The sequence below is a fragment of the Sceloporus occidentalis genome, unplaced genomic scaffold, assembly GCF_023333645.1.
Source record: "Sceloporus occidentalis isolate IW3139 unplaced genomic scaffold, rSceOcc1.0.p SCAF_14, whole genome shotgun sequence".
NCBI classification, from domain to species: Eukaryota; Metazoa; Chordata; class Lepidosauria; order Squamata; family Phrynosomatidae; genus Sceloporus; species Sceloporus occidentalis.
In genome coordinates, this window is record NW_028316994.1 from 17156997 (window position 1) to 17172707 (window position 15711).

The 15711-nt window shown below is 49.3% G+C and overlaps 1 protein-coding gene across 1 annotated transcript in view; it reads right to left on the bottom strand.

Moving 5' to 3' along the window:
• DNAH2 (dynein axonemal heavy chain 2) overlaps positions 1-15711 on the bottom strand; it is a 161737-nt gene that overhangs the window by 96054 nt on the left and 49972 nt on the right. The window contains 8 exon segments of the mRNA XM_089481030.1: positions 71-276; positions 594-681; positions 3286-3450; positions 3948-4132; positions 4320-4558; positions 10593-10703; positions 10989-11144; positions 11147-11216. Of these exon segments, the coding sequence (XP_089337156.1) occupies positions 71-276; positions 594-681; positions 3286-3450; positions 3948-4132; positions 4320-4558; positions 10593-10703; positions 10989-11144; positions 11147-11216 (1220 nt within the window).

Below are 15711 nucleotides of genomic sequence, written 5' to 3' on the forward strand. Positions count from 1 at the left end.
CTAGCACTCCTCCCTCCTTAAGCCAGAGCTGTCAGTCTTATTCCCAAAGGATAGCGGGAGCATCTCTCACCGGTTGAAGTCCTCATGCCAAGAGGTGTTCTTTACATCTAGGATCCCCCGCTTCACATTTCGGAGATGATTGAGGTACTTGTGGAAGGTTTCTTCCATCTCCAACAGGCTCCTGGCCATCTGGGGGCCCCTCTGGCCGAAGAAGCCAGGCAGCGGTGTCTGCTTGCCATCTTCCCAGCGTGCAAAGTGCTGCTGGCTGTCACAGACCTATCAGACAAAGAGGCCAGGGCCTTCGTTACCATTGTAACTCATCACACTTCTCCTCAAGGCTGCTATCTCTCTTCCCACCAGCAGCCTTAACATTTATTTTACTTTATTTTTATCCTGCTTTTCCCCCAAATGGGATTCATCCTGAGGAGAGCCCAGATCAGATGGGTCTGACCTACAGTACGAAAGACCCAGCCTGGACCTCAACCTATGCACATCTGCAGCTCACATCAAATATGAATTCCTGGAAACCTGTATGAGACAAACTAGTGAAAGCATTTGTAGGGACAGGCCTTTTGGGGCGACATGCCACCTACCTCCAGGAGATCCTTGCAGCGCTGGACAAAAGCATCAACTTGGGCAAAGATACTGGTCTGATCCAGCACCCAGCCTTTCCCAGAAATCCTGTCAGAAGAGTCATATGGTTAAAAGGGTTACAACTCCCTCCCATCAGATTTAAGGCAAAACGTTGTAGTCACTGCCTAGACTGCAAGCCTGTCCAAATAATTGGGGGCAGAGAAATGGCAGAACCAGTGTATGGATTAGCATGTATCTACTGAGCATCCAGACCTCAGAAAATCAAGACAGGTTTTTCCTCAAGGTGGAGTCCCAACATCTTGGGAAATGAGATAGAAGCTGACAAGCAGATAGTCGGTTCTCCCTGTTTGTCTGTATCTCTTTCCTGTCCCTCCCCACCGTCACCAGGCAGGCAAGTGGCTTCTGAAGAAATCATCTAATCAAAGAGCTCTGGGAACATGCGAGACCCTCACCCCAGGAGCAAGGCTCGAGAGCCTAATCTAGGCCTGGCTGCGCCTGCCTTCCATCAGAGCTGTTCACATGTTAAATGTCTTTATATCTTTTATGATATTGATCCAGCCCTACTAATTTGAATTTGAAGCAGACAAGTAACACTTAGACTTAATTGTCAAGGAGCAGGCACCCACTTAAACCTGACATCCCTAATCATAATGATGGATTATGTTGCATTATTTCTGAAGTACAGCTAGGAGAATCAGAGAACAGAAGATGGGGCCAGGGCTGGAATGGAGCCGGTGGAGCCAAGGATCAGCTGCCATCAGGATGCAGACTAAGGGCAGACAAGGGCCATAAAAAAGCAGGCACACACTATGCTTCTTTCCTTCCAGCTCAAATGATGGCCACTCTATCAAAACGCAGTGCGCTGGTTGGAGCCCATAGAGACACGAGGAAGGAAGGAATGATTTTACGACGGACAAGATCAGACTTTAGAGTCTGTGTGGCTCAGAAACCACTGGGACTGTCATGGAGTGGAGAGCAGAAAAACTGTGTTATGAAGAGCCCAAGGAAATGAGGGAGAAATCCCATGTATTGTTGTTTTTAAGAAAACTGAATATTACTTGGAAGAGAAAAGATACAAGAGTTCTTTATCATTTTTTAAAATATCTAAATTCACAAAAAGAGTGGTATCTTTATTGGGCCAACTAAAAAGCACAAAACACAAGCTTTCGAAGCTTCACTGGGTAAGTCATCAGGCAACATTCATTTAGGTTCAAAACACACTGCAGAAATAATCCAGTTTGAGATCACTTTAACTGCCCTGGCTCAACGCTAGGGAATTCTGGGAACTGTAGTTTTGTGAGACATTTAGCCTTCTCTATCAGAGAGCTCTGGTGCCACAATAAACTACAGTTCCCTGGATTTCTTAGCACTGAGCCAGAGCAATTAAAGCAATCTCAAACTGGATTATTCCTGCAGTGTGGTTTGGACCATTGTCCCACTATCAGCAGCTTTAATCAAAAAGGTCTGAGAGGTATTGGAAACAGTACATAAAAACCTTTAAACTTGTTCTGACTTCTCATAACTAACGCTGGTGTACACACCAAAACAGTTTTTCTTCCCAAAACTGATTTCAACCTTCTGCTTATTACCTCTAGTCTCAGAAAATCACACTTTTCCAGATCTAAGGATTGGAAAGACAACAAAGACCTGATTTCTTGCCAAACAGAGAATAAACTTTCATGCAGGCACATAAGCACATGCACACGGGTGCACGCACGCACACACACACACACACACACACACACACACTGAAATCAGCTTGCCCCAGCCTCCAGTCCCAAGGGGACTGTCTGCTACAGTGAGAAGACCTAAGGCCTGCTCTCATAAGAACTCAGATGGCATCTTCCAAATGGAAAAGAGCACAAATGAGGTGGGGTTTGAATACAACTGGACTGTCAGCGAGGCAGCCATGAGCCTGTGAGGAGGCAGAGGCATGTCTGAGAAGAAAGAGTTTTTCTTGGCACACCAATCCCCATGTGAAGATCACAAATCCATCTCTCTTTTCTATTCTCCTATGTGAGAGGTGCATGTGTCAAACCGCAGAGCAACTTCCAGCATCTTCAAATAAAGTTGGGTAGGGAGTGCAGGTCATAAGCCTAATGTTCACCCAATTTTTTTCAATGTTTTAGCCAAAAATATCCTCAAATACAGTCCAGAAGATGTGGATGGCAATTCTGCCATGTATTTGGCCTCCTAATAGTCATTTTGGGTCCAAGAGAAACCCCTTTTGCCTGACAAGGGGTTTCTTTTGGACCTAAAATGACTATTAGGAACGTTTTTCCCAGCAAGACGCAAGATACATTTTTCGCAACAAGATGCAACTCATATGCAAGTTCTGGGTCACTTCCTGTTGGATGCCCTCTAGGGTTCCCTAGGAGTCAATGGTCTTCCAAACCCCTGACAGTTGCTCCTCTGAATTAAAGGAGCTCAAACAACAGGCTCCAGGAAAGAAGTCTCCCTCTGCCTGAGGACTCAGTGTCCTTTTTGCCAAGTGGGGGAGACAACACTGTGCTAGATAAACCTATGGTCTCACTCACCATAAAGCAGCTTTGAATGCTCCTAGATCAACTCCCACCCAGATGCTGGAAAAGTTCCTTTACCGGGAGGATTTCTCCCAGAGACCCCCCCCCCGGGGGATTCCAAATCCCCCCTTTTCCAAGCACTGCTCACACCGCAGCCTAAGCCACTTACTTGTTGTGCATGTAGGCTGCATGCTGGTAGCTCTCTTTCCAAGATGACATGCAGGAGATGCAGCCATGGAGAGTCTGCCGGGAAGAGTTGACATAACCCTCAAACAGCCTGTCCAGGGAGATGTCTTTGCAACACATCTGGATAATTTTGTTGCTCATCTGGCGAGAAGTCAAAAGACATCACCTGAGGACACCTTCCTTGTCATCTTTTAGCTTAGTTAGACCAAGTAATGCCACCAAATGTCTGACACAGCCATATCTTGTCAGACAGCAGGGCAGGTCCAGCAGACTTTACTGCCTAAGGCAAAGCAGTGCATCTCTTCTGTTCCTGTGCCCACCTCAGTCACAATGCCTATTATCCAAAGTGAGCCAAGGGTGGTTCGGGGTTTGTTTGGTTTTTTGCACCTGAGGCCAAAAAATAGCCAAACATCTCATCTGTTGAAATAAATTATAAAAAATAAACAACTGACCATTTGCTTGACTTTCATGACATCCCAAATCAGCTGCATCAACTAGCCTCACAGTGCCCAACAGCAGAGGGCACCGTCAAAGTCGCCTACACAAATTTGCCTGGAATTTATGACAGTGGCCCTGGTCTAAATATTCCATAATCCCAGAATAGGAGGATCTGATTCTAAGGAGAGCTTTTTTAGTGGTGGTCGAAAAAGAGCCGTGATTCTTTCCCTGCTGTTATAGTAGGGAGAGTTGACCCACACAATACGGACAAGACTGATGAGGTTAGGCAGCTTCTCAGGGATATCTTTGGGTCTCAGTGTAGCAAGTTCTTGGAACGGTTCTTTCAGGATGGAGAGGAACTGGAGGTTGGACTGGGCCTGCTCTGACCCATCCTGCAAAAGTAATGGCAAACAGCAGTGAACACAGCCCCTCACAACCCAGGACTCAAATCAAGCTATTCCTCAAAGCTCAATATCTGGTTCTTTGTGAACCCATCTGAAGCCCAAGGAACCCAGGAGAGAAACCAAGACTTGCTTGCTTAAGACATCCTTCTCCCTATTCCACACCAAATGTGCCCACCTGTATTTGTTTGGTAAGTCGCTGGAATGGGGCCACATAGGAGGACTTGGACAGACACAAGATGGACTCAATGTACTTGACCCCTTCCTGGCAGAGCTGCTTGCTGATTTCAGAGAGGTCCATGCAGCGGTTCCTCCAGAACTCAATCTCTTCCAATGGGCCTGCACTCTCTCTGCTCTCCACAGCCTCTTGGGCCCTCAGCACTTCCTTGATTTGGCGAGTCCAGTGAATCATGGAAGCTGGAATGACAATGACCACTTCATCCCTCAGTCTGTCTAGCTGTGGGAATCAGTTCCCAGTACAGGCTTTCAGTCTTTTCCTTTTTGAGTCATATTTACCATGCCTTAATGAGAAAGGTCCTGATCAGTTTTAAGGATGAAGGAGTTGCCTAGAATGCCAGGAAAATAGTGCCAAGATGGAGAACCTGCAACTCTAATCTCTGGCTTGGTTGGTTGTTGAGGTTTGCAATCCAAGAACGTTTGATTAGGGCCACATGTTTCCAACCTTGGACTTTAGGCAAAGTTGCTTAGTTAAGCTGTGGGGCTTAGACCAGCTCACTTCTCAACCCGCCAACCTGTAGCATGACTTGTTGTGTTGTCTACACATTAAAAAATCTACTGGGCTGGTGAGCAGACTAATATTAAATTGAAAGTTGTACCAACAATGGATTCTGAGATAGACAGCCAGTGGAAAGGGAGAAGAAAGCACTTTTAGACTGAACCTCCAGCCATGTCAACACAATCAGAGGCTTCCATTCTTATAATGCTACAAAAATGCTGCACTGAGGAGGAACCTAGAGCAAGTCCCCCCAGCTTTTTATACTATCTACTGTACATATGAGACTGCTAATGGAGTCAGGCTTGCTCCACCTCCTTCCAGACAGCCTGCTAGAGAAGAGGTCTGTTGCCCTTCTGGAAACTACAAAAGATTTCTGGAATATTGCCATGCCCTCACTGAAGACAGACCTCCTGGGGGAGGACAGTGCTCCTGAAAAAGAGGTACTGTGACCCAAACAGAAATAAGACATGTCTTTTGGGGAGGAAAAAATATCACTCCAAGGGTACCTGGCCATTTGCCTTTGTTCCATGTGAACGCACACTGTTTTGAGCATCAGAGTGCTATCAATGCTTTTATGTTTTACCACCATGTTGCTCTCCTGTACAACAGAATGGAATACAGCAAGTTCTTTGTCCTAACAATTCTATATGCGAGGCACTGCAGCTTGCCAAAATGCACTGTCATCCCTGCTCTTTAATATGGGACTTTGGTTGTGGCGTCTGGGCTAGGGCAGAAATTACCTTCTACTTTGCGGTCTGTTGTCTGATAGATCCCAAATGCATCACGTCCAAGTGCACTGTGAAGAGAAGTCAAAAGGAGGAGGCACACCATGACTGAATCGCAAGGGGGGTTCTCTCAAGGCTTCAGAAAGAGAGAGACCCCCCAAAATTGCCAGGTAAATGAGACCCCCTCAGAGCAGAAATTTGCAGCGGGAGCAGCCCAGCTTCATCTGTGGGGAAAGTCTGTGGCGAACGGCGCTAAGTAAGTTTGCTGCCTCCCCCTGTTCTCAGAATGGAAGAGGCTAATAGCTACAGAGCAGCCACCTAGGAAGAGTTAGTATCACAGCGTGGAAGCTGCAGTCTCTGTGCCAAATTACAGGGGTAAGACAATCAGGCAGCCCAGGGATTAGAATAGCCAAGTATCTCTAAGTGCTTGATAACAGCTGAGGTTTTAGTCACACAAGAGACAACCGAGGTAGCCAATTGGATGCTTAACCCAAGCATGCATTGCCATGCAAAATATCCAGGCATGGGAAGATTTTAATGCACACAGCACTTCACAGGCTGGGCGCTGCCAACCGCACAGGCCTCTCATTATGGGACAATCATGTGAATTTCAAATCGTCCATCTGCATTCAGCAGTGGGGGATTTCTTCATAACGCTTCCCAACTTTTAAAAGGGGCTCGTTCCACTACTGTTTTCTTAAATTCCCGTATTCCAGATATAAAATAATGCACTAGTTGAGCCAGATCCCACTTCTTTGTGCTCGCTCTCTTTTGTCGTTGCCGTTTTCTAACCTACAAAACTAATGAAAGGGGAGATAAGAACACTCTGGAGTCTGTTTCTCCCACCCCACATTTGTACAAGACCGGGGCCATACTGAAGAGCTGCTGCATTCAGTCCAGAAAACGAGTCAATTAATACCTGTTGTTACTAAGAGCCTTTTTATTTTCCCTCATTGTTAGAGCCAAGAGTAATAGCAATTTATTTTAACGCCACAAGCAATATAGAATGAACAAGGAGCTGGCACTTCCAGACCCCAGAAGACATTCGACACACAACTGTATGATGACTCTAGCAGCTCCACACACGGCTCAATGGCAAAGGTATGTTTGCAGTTGTGTGTGCATTTGTGCTGTGGGAAACCATAGCCAGGCCCCAATCCCTGAAGCATAATGACCAATGAGACTGAAATGCCTCATTTTTAACTACAGCGACATTTTCTGGGTACCCTTTCAAAACATAACGTGCGACACTTCCTTCAGACAGCTAGGCTACAGGGGAGGATGGGCAATCTAGCCCTAGCTTGCTCTCACAGTGGGCTCCTTCTGCCATTTGCATGAGGAAGAAAAGGACAGAATAACCCCCAGTGAGTCACACCTTCACCAGGCTTGGCTTTATTATTCCTAATAGAGACACACGCACTGCATAATTCAGTCAACATCTTTTTCCCCTTGTCCATAGCGAGACGTTCAATTGAATTTGCGCAGGGCGGAACAAACGAGCTGCTGCTCTAGGTCTGACTGGTGATTTCTCTCCTCAACACTTTTTGCCTGCAGGGCAGTAATGGAACCAGAGGCCCCTGGGATACCAGCAAGGGAGACATGAATGCCACAATGACACACCAGGCTGGGCCCCAAAGGGCCAAAGCAGACATAATAGCAAAAGGCCTGCATCTTTAAACACACAGGGTGCAATTCGCAGCACAAAAGGGCTGTGTCTGTATGTGTGTGCATGTGACGGCGCCAAACCCTCCCTCCCACTTGCTGCTTCCCTCCACTTGGGCCCATCTCTTAGCTGCTTTTTCTCTGCTCTGCAAACCGTGCCCCTGAGGTTATTTCTCCTCCAGCTGGGCTCAGACCAACTGCAAAAGCTTTGGAGTACTGTGACATATCTGCTGGAAGAGCAGAGCTGAGCGGAAACTTACCTCAAGGGAACTAGAGGGAGAGAGAGGCTTCAGCCCACCCATCTTTTTGTCCTGCAGATTATAACCTGACTCACTCCCCGCTTTACACCTGATATACTCAGGCTTGTATCTAACAACATGGGTGTGCTGCCATGTAGTGCACTCTGGCCATAAGGACCAGTAGTGGGTGCTCTTCTAGGGCTGTGTGAGCATGGAAGGCCTGTTTGGACTCAATGCCTGGCCTCTCCAACGAAGGACTCTTGGATTGCAGGCCTCTCTGAGGCCCAATTCCCCCTCAAAGGAGAACGTTCCCCTCAGAAGACATGGGGAGGGAGGGAGGGAGGGAAACTGATGAGCCCCATCATCAGCCTGCCCCACACACTTGAAATACACGCAAAGGTTAAAAGAGGAGGGGAGTAAGGGACAAAATGAGAAAATGGCTTGCTCTGTCTACAAGGCTCCTGCCTGGAGGCAGATGAATAGATTGGCGCAGGAAGGTTGTGCCCTTCCCCGAAGGCACAGAGGAGCTCTCACAAGATAAGGAAAGCAAAGGGCAGAACAGGTCTCTAAAAGAATAATACCCCGAGGGCTTTGGACACATAGCACATCAATTAAAAATAGCAGAAGAAGAAGAAGAAGAAGAAGAAGAAGAAGAAGAAGAAGAAGAAGAAGAAGAAGAAGAAGAACTACTACTACTACTTCTACTACTACTACTTCTTGTGGATGTTTAATACTTCCCATTCCTCTTTGGAGTACTGTGACGTATCTGCTGGAAGAGCAGCAATGTGCATCAACGAGCAGGAACTCTTTTTGGTGTACTTTTAATACAAGCATCAACCAGATGGTCTTCTGAGGTAGTCTGTAATGTGTGCAGGAGGGTGCAATCTGTTTGGGTCATGCACAGCACCACTTTGAAGGACAGCATTGCAAGTTGTGGGACTGTGGTTCGCCCTGTTAGCACAAGGCCTCACTAGATGAGAGTTTCCTAATGCAAGGGAGAGGTTGCATCAACAGAAAAGCTCTCGCGAGTGTCAGTGTTTTTAAGGCAGTGCTGGCTGCCATGAGAACACAGAGCCCCAGGCATACACTTTTCCAAATTCCCCACAGATGAGGGAACAGCCTGAGCTTCTCCTGTAGCGATATAAAGGCCCTCTGCCCTCTCACCTGTATTATTGTTTTCTATGTTCAGAGTTGAGCCACTGCCGCTGAAAGCAAGTCTGGACATGCTCCAATTTAGCCCTGAGGCTAGCTCTACACACTTCCAGAACAAAAACCACACATCGGCTCGACTGTGGAGCCAAGGCCTGGCCTCCTGCTCCCCTTCCATTTTTATTCTTCGGATTTCTGGTCTCTGTGTTTTCCCTCACTTCCTCCTCCTCCTCCTCCTCCACCTCATTGGATTTCCCCCCAAAAAATAATAACAGCAGGTTGTATAATAGAGCTGAGGAGAGAAAGTGTTGGAGAGCAAGATGAAGAATGACTCACGTCTACCATCTTATTGTTTAGTTGCTGGCCACAAGGCAGCAGCCCAGGGAGAAGACAGGAGGGGAGCTATAGTGGGGGTCAAGAGGATGACACATAATAAAGATTTATCAAAAGCATGCATGATGTGCAGAAAGTGAAAGAGGTGAACTTCCCCATTCTTTGGTATATACAAGAATGTGACATCACTCAGTGAGAACAGGTTGGCAGTAGATTCAGAGAAAGACAAGAGAAAGCATTTTTCTCACAGTGTGCAACTCATTTATAGGATTTGTTATCACAAGATGTGGTGATGGCCACTGGTCTAGAAGACTTTAAAAGAAAATCCATGGAGGAAAAGGAGGAAAGGTCTATTTTATGACTATTTCTCTGGGGAAACAATAGTGGAAAAGAAGCTATCACCTTTAAGTCATTTGGACCTCCTGCAAATATATGGTTAAGTATTGTGGTTGGATGCCTAGATAAGAGAAACTATTGTTCAGTTTGTTGGAGTTTAGATAGTTATGCAAGGAAAAATGAACAAGCCTATAATATGGTCCGTATCTGAGAATTCCTCTTGGTGAGGATCTGGATTAGTGGCTGCTCTGCTTCCAGATCTTTTAGGATTTCCCCACTCTCTCCAAGTTTTACCAAAATTTGTCTTCAAAAAATTACTCCAATCTTCCATAGGAGCAGCAAGCAAGAATCTTTTTAGTGCTCAATAATATGGGAATTACTGACAACAAGGCAACTGCTACAGCGTATGCTGATGGGCACACAGGGGACATTTCATGACTTGCTTTGTTCTTTTAAATTTGTAAAAATGGGAATGGGATGTGTAAGAGGGTGCAGCCCTCTAAGGCCCTGTGGCAGGGCATGCTGCCCCTAACCCCTGACAATTGCTCACCATTGCTGTAAGCCAGAACCAAACAGCAGTGCTCTAACAGCTGGATTCTGGAACAGGCAAAGGGCTCTCAGGAAACCGGGACAGAAAGATCTACAAAGATCTGAAATGTGAGGAGATAAAATTTCTAGAATGGGCAGCCCCTCTCTTCAGCAGGTATAGCATCCTGCTTCTTTCCCAGGCATCCCTGAGCCTCTCCTCTTCTTTCAGGCTGCACTCCTTCCCCAGATGTTGCCAAAATATCTGGAAAAAATTTGTGAAGGCTCAAAAACAAAAGAAAAAAAAGAAGGGAGGTAGTGTTGTTTCAATGCAGTTGTTTGCTTCATTTGTACACCTTATTCTGTGTGTGGATCAGAATTTTGATGGAGGAGAAGTAAGAAGTAAATTCCACCATGAGACCAAAGGTAAGATGGGAGGGCTGGGAGGGGGGCCTGAGCCGCCCTTGCATTCTATTTCCTGACAGAACGTCTGCAGCAGAACTAATAACCCCACAAAGGGACCCTGAACACGCTCACAGCCTGACAAACCCGTTTTCCATGATTGGGAATGATGGATGCAGCTCATATGCTGCCGGGGGTTAATTCACTTACAGTCTGAGTGCAGTTCCTCTCAGAAGCCCTTCGGTCAAGCTTTATCCTCCCCATCAGCCCTTTTCCTATGTTGCTGATCCTGTTACCAACCCCCATCACCTCCTGGCCCAGGTCCCCAAAGACCCATCACTCACTCTCCAGCCGCTGAACCAGGGCTTTGTCCTTTACGGCCACCTTTTTCTTTATGGTCAGACACTCTATTGGGACGTAGAGGACAGTGCGACCTCTCATTCTGGCGCGAGTATCTGGAGACAGACAGACATGGAGGAGAGTCTGGTTATCACGACTAAGGATAAATATCTTTTTCTAACAACCTGTTTACACCATGTTCCTGGTTTCTTCCCGGACACACCCCTTACCATTCAGCACACCTAACACCTGAGGAGCACTACATTTCACAGATCAATCTGAACTACATTATTGATCTGCACTATATTAAGACCTAGAGGGAGGTCTTAGTACTTAATGAAAGGGTAAATCCAGCTCATTGTAAAGGTCAAATGTTGACTGAAAGGAGGACAGAGACCTACCTGTGAGAGAAGTCATGAAGTGGTAAACTTCTGAGAAAAATTCATTCTTTATGCTCTCAGGCCAGGATGCTCTGTGAAAGAGCCGAGGGAGAAAGACTGAATTAAGCAGGCGCATCAGGGAATCGATGTAGGGTTTCCGGACAGTGCCAAACTGACCACCTCATGGAAATTCTCTTCTGTGATCTCTGTGTTTTCTCGGCGGATGAAATAAGTAAGCTGTCTCTGTTCCTGCGAGGACAATGCTGGATTAAAGATGGAGGAATCCTTGGCAGATATGCGATGTGGTCACTCCTACCTGGGAAAATACTTTCTTCTTCGTGGTCTCTGCGAATCATACAAATGGGTTTCACTGCGCCTGCGCAGTGCTGTTCGGAAACTTCTGGAATCACTGGGCAAAGTTAACTTTGCAACATATAGAAACTTTTTGGCGGTAACTCCGCCCACCCGTTATAAGCCCCCTGCGTTCCCGCTCTTTCCCCAGTTCCTTTTTTTCCGCCGCGTTGGCTGTTGTAGGGAACTTCGCTTGCTTTCGCTAGCTTTTTTGGCTTGAATCACTGGTTTTTTCTGACTTCGGACTGCTTTTGACAACTCTTCTTCCACATCCCCCGTGTTTTTGGTGACTCCGGACCGTTTTTGACGTTGGCTTCGTTTTTTCCGTCGACCATGTCTCCGGCTCCTTTCAAGAAGTGTGACGTCTGTGGTGGTAAAGTACCTATCCAGGATCCCCACACCTCCTGCCTTCTTTGTCTGGGGAGGGACCACGATGTCAGGGCCTGTCTACTCTGTAGGTCCATGACGTCTCAGGCCCGGAAGAACCGGGAGTCTCGTCTCACCTCCGCTATTGCCCAGGGAGCCCTGAAGAGACCAGATGAAGGGGACCCGCGACCATCCTCAGCCCCGGTAATGAGCTCCGTTTCGGCTCGTGACAGTTCGGCCGGCGTGTCTTCAGCTCCCCCGGCCGACGCGGCCCGTGGTTCCGCCGAACCCAGTGCCGCCACCGCTGTGGCCCGTGGTCTTGATGCACCCAGAGCCACCACCAAACCCCCGAAACGCCCTCATAAAGCTTCGGGTACGGGGGAGTCTTCCAGTTCTTCTGTTGTCCAGAAGAAAAAAGATCGGGCCACTCCATCTCAGACCAGCCCCAAGGTCTCTAAGACTCCATCCGAGATCTCGGGTCGCGGACCGGTTTCGACCCCAGAGAATCCAGGGGACCCGAAGACCCATGGGACCGGGATCGAGGCTTCGATTTCCAAGACCCCTACGCCCGGAGGCAGCTCATCCAAAAAATCGAAGTCGTCAACCTCTCTGATGTCTTCGGACGCCTCCAAGCTTGATGCAGGGGCCCGCACCACCTCTCTGCCCAAAGGTGATGGCTCACGACCCCATGGAGACCGGGACCCCTCCAAGTCTTCCAAGAAAAGGAAGAAGAGCTTGGATAAGGCCTCTCATCTGGCGGCCCCCGATAACCTCTTCGAGCCCGACCCGATTTCAAAGAAGTCCAGGTCATCCTCTGGGCCTTCTGAGCGGCCTGAAACCGCCAAGGAAGGTCCATCATCGGTATCTTGTATACCTCCTTCCGAGCCCAGCTCCGCCTGCCGTCGGACCGACATAGTCCCCATGAATACACCTCGGGACGCGTCCACGGTGCCGTTCATCCATTCCGGGGATGAAGATTCGTTGTCTTCCGGACGCCGGTCCCCGACTCCGATTCCGGTGCCCGCACGGGAGGTCTCTCGACGAAAGGCACCTGACTTCTTCTATGACTCGGAGACGGACCAATATTATATGTCGGTCTCCAAGGAGCATGCCTTTGAGTGCTTCTCATCCAAGCATCCTAAGCGCCGTGCCCTAGACCCAGCTGTACCGACACCGAGGCATCCGCCTGCATCTCCCTCACGCCCTGGACGCGGTTCCATGGCACCCGCAGCCCCAGCGCCTCCCAAGAGGGCGCCCCGTCCGGATCGTCCAGTGGTGCTTCAGGAGCCTGAGGAACTGGACTCTGAGCCCGAGATTGTTGTGTCCTCAGACGAACCATCTGAGGCGGAGCTGTCACCTCCAGGCTCTCCACAGGAGATGCATTGTCCGGGTCCGGCCTCCCCATCTGATGACGTTAGGTCTTTCAGTGAGCATACCATCAAGATGGCCAATGCTCTTGAGATTGAACTCTCTTACGCTAACGATGGTGCCCAAGACCCCGTCGAGCGTCGAGTTCAAGGCAAGGTCCCGACTCCCCCTTCGATTCCGTTGCTACCGTCACTGGAGACCATACTGAAGCGGGCGTGGGATTCCCCTACTTCGCTGGCGGGTTCATCCCGAAAGGTGGAGACTCTCTACAGGGTCTCACCCTCCTCCTGCCCATGGCTGGCTTCGCATCCGAAGCAGAATTCTGCTATTGTGGAGGGCTCCCAGCAGACTTTCACTCAAAAACAAGCCGCATCTCCAGCAGACCGTGAGGCTAAGAAAGTGGATGCCTTGGCGAAGAAGGCCTATTCCGCCGCCGCCCTTGCTGCCAAGGCTACAAATTATAATGCGTGCATGGGAGCATATGTCCAGACTCTCATGGAGGGCATCTCTCCTCTGATCCCTGATGTGCCGGACGATGTTCAACGCAAGCTGGTAGAGATCAGGGATGAGGCCCACTCTATAGGAAGCTGGCTCATCACCACTTCTAGGAACATCACAGATTGTGTGGGCAGGGCTATGTCAGCCGCTATCGCCCTTCGCCGACATGCATGGCTCAGGAGCTCTGATCTCAACCTCAACGCCAGGGCCGCTATTGAGGAGATGCCAATTGACGGGTCCGGCCTGTTTCATACCGACACTGATGAGACTCTCAATAAGAAGTATCGTATGAAAGCGGCCGCCAGAAAGCACGGCATGTCTTCGGCACCCACCCAACCGTTTAGGAAGAGGCAGCGCCCCTGGCACACTCAAGGTCAGTCCCAGCGACCTTTCCAGCAGGACCGTTCCTTTCAGCAACAGGGTCCCCAGAGGCAGAGATACCCCTCTCAGTCTTCCTCCTCCTCTGGTCGACGCAGCACTGGTCGGTACCGGAAGAACCGTCAACAGGAGCCCGACCAATCTAAAAAGAGGTCCTGAAGGGTTCCAGCGCGCTTCGTCTCCTCTTCTCCTCCCTCCTATCTTGATATTCTGAGGCCTCACAGTAACATCTGGGCCTCCATAACATCTGACTCGTGGGTCCTCAAAATTGTCTGTAGGGGTTATGCCCTCGAGTTTTTTGACTTCCCCCCGACTGGATTTTTTGTTTCCACCCCACCCTCGGACACCCTTCTCGACGAAGTGCGCTCTCTCCTTGCCAAGGGAGCAATCTCACCTTTGGCTCCTGAACTTCTCCATAGATCTTTCTTCTCACGGTACTTCACAGTGCCCAAGGCAGATGGTGGCATCAGACCAATTCTAGACTTAAGAGATCTGAATCAATTCCTTGACCACCACCATTTCCGCATGGTAACGTTGGCTTCTATCCTGCCTTTACTCCACCAGGGACTTTGGTTTGCAACCATCGATCCCAAGGACGCCTACTTCCACATAGGGATCCGGGAGTCCCACAGACGTTTTCTTGCCTTTGCCGTCGGACCCGATGCTTACCACTACAACGTTCTTCCCTTCGGCCTGGCCACGGCTCCAAGGGTGTTCACCAAGTGCATGGCGCCGATAGTAGCCTATCTCCATCAAAGGGGCTATATGGTGTTTCCATACCTGGACGATTGGCTCTTTGCAGCGACCTCACGAGACCAACTTCTCGAGGCGTCCAGATTTGCACTGGAGCTTCTGTCATCTCTAGGACTGGTCGTCAATTTAGACAAATCCCATCTCGTCCCATCCATGCGCATCAGGTTTATTGGCGCCGTCCTCGACTCCGTGCTATGCACCGCTTATCTCCCTCGAGACCGTTTCCAGACCCTGTCGACAGCGGTTCGGGCGTGTTTGGCTCACAGAAGGGTCACGGCCAAGGTCATTCAGATAGCCCTGGGCCACATGGCATCGACCACCTATGTCACCCCCTTCGCAAGGCTTCGCCTCCGACCATTACAGGCCTGGTTCCTTTCGGTCTTCAACCCAATAGAGGATCACCCCTCCAAGTGGCTCACCGTCCCAAGACCTGTCGCCTCTTCTCTGCAATGGTGGCTAGACTCCCGCAACGTCTGCGCTGGCATGCCGTTCGTTCCACCACAACCACAAATAACCCTCACGACGGACGCATCGCTGGAAGGCTGGGGGGCCCACCTCCTCGACCTCGTGATAAGGAACACTTGGTCCCCGGAAGAGAGTTGCCTCCACATCAATGCACTGGAAATGCTGGCGGTGGAGAAGGCCCTCCGTTCTTTCGAGCCCAATGTTATGAACAAAGTGGTGCTGCTCAGGACCGACAACACCACGGTGATGTTCTACATAAACAAGCAGGGAGGCACCAAGTCCAGGACCTTACTGGACATCACTCTGCGGATCTGGGACTGGTGCATACAGAGGCGGATCACCCTCCAAGCAATTCACTTGCCCGGAGACGAGAACGACCTAGCGGATCAACTCAGCAGGTCCTCATCCGCCTGCCACGAGTGGAGGCTACACCCAGACACGGTCAAGGACCTCTTCGACAGGTGGGGCCGAGCCCAGATCGACCTCTTCGCGACCGTCCACAATACGCACTGTCCCCAGTTCTGCTCCCGGACGCCGAACCACAGGTGCCTTGGAGACGCGTTCG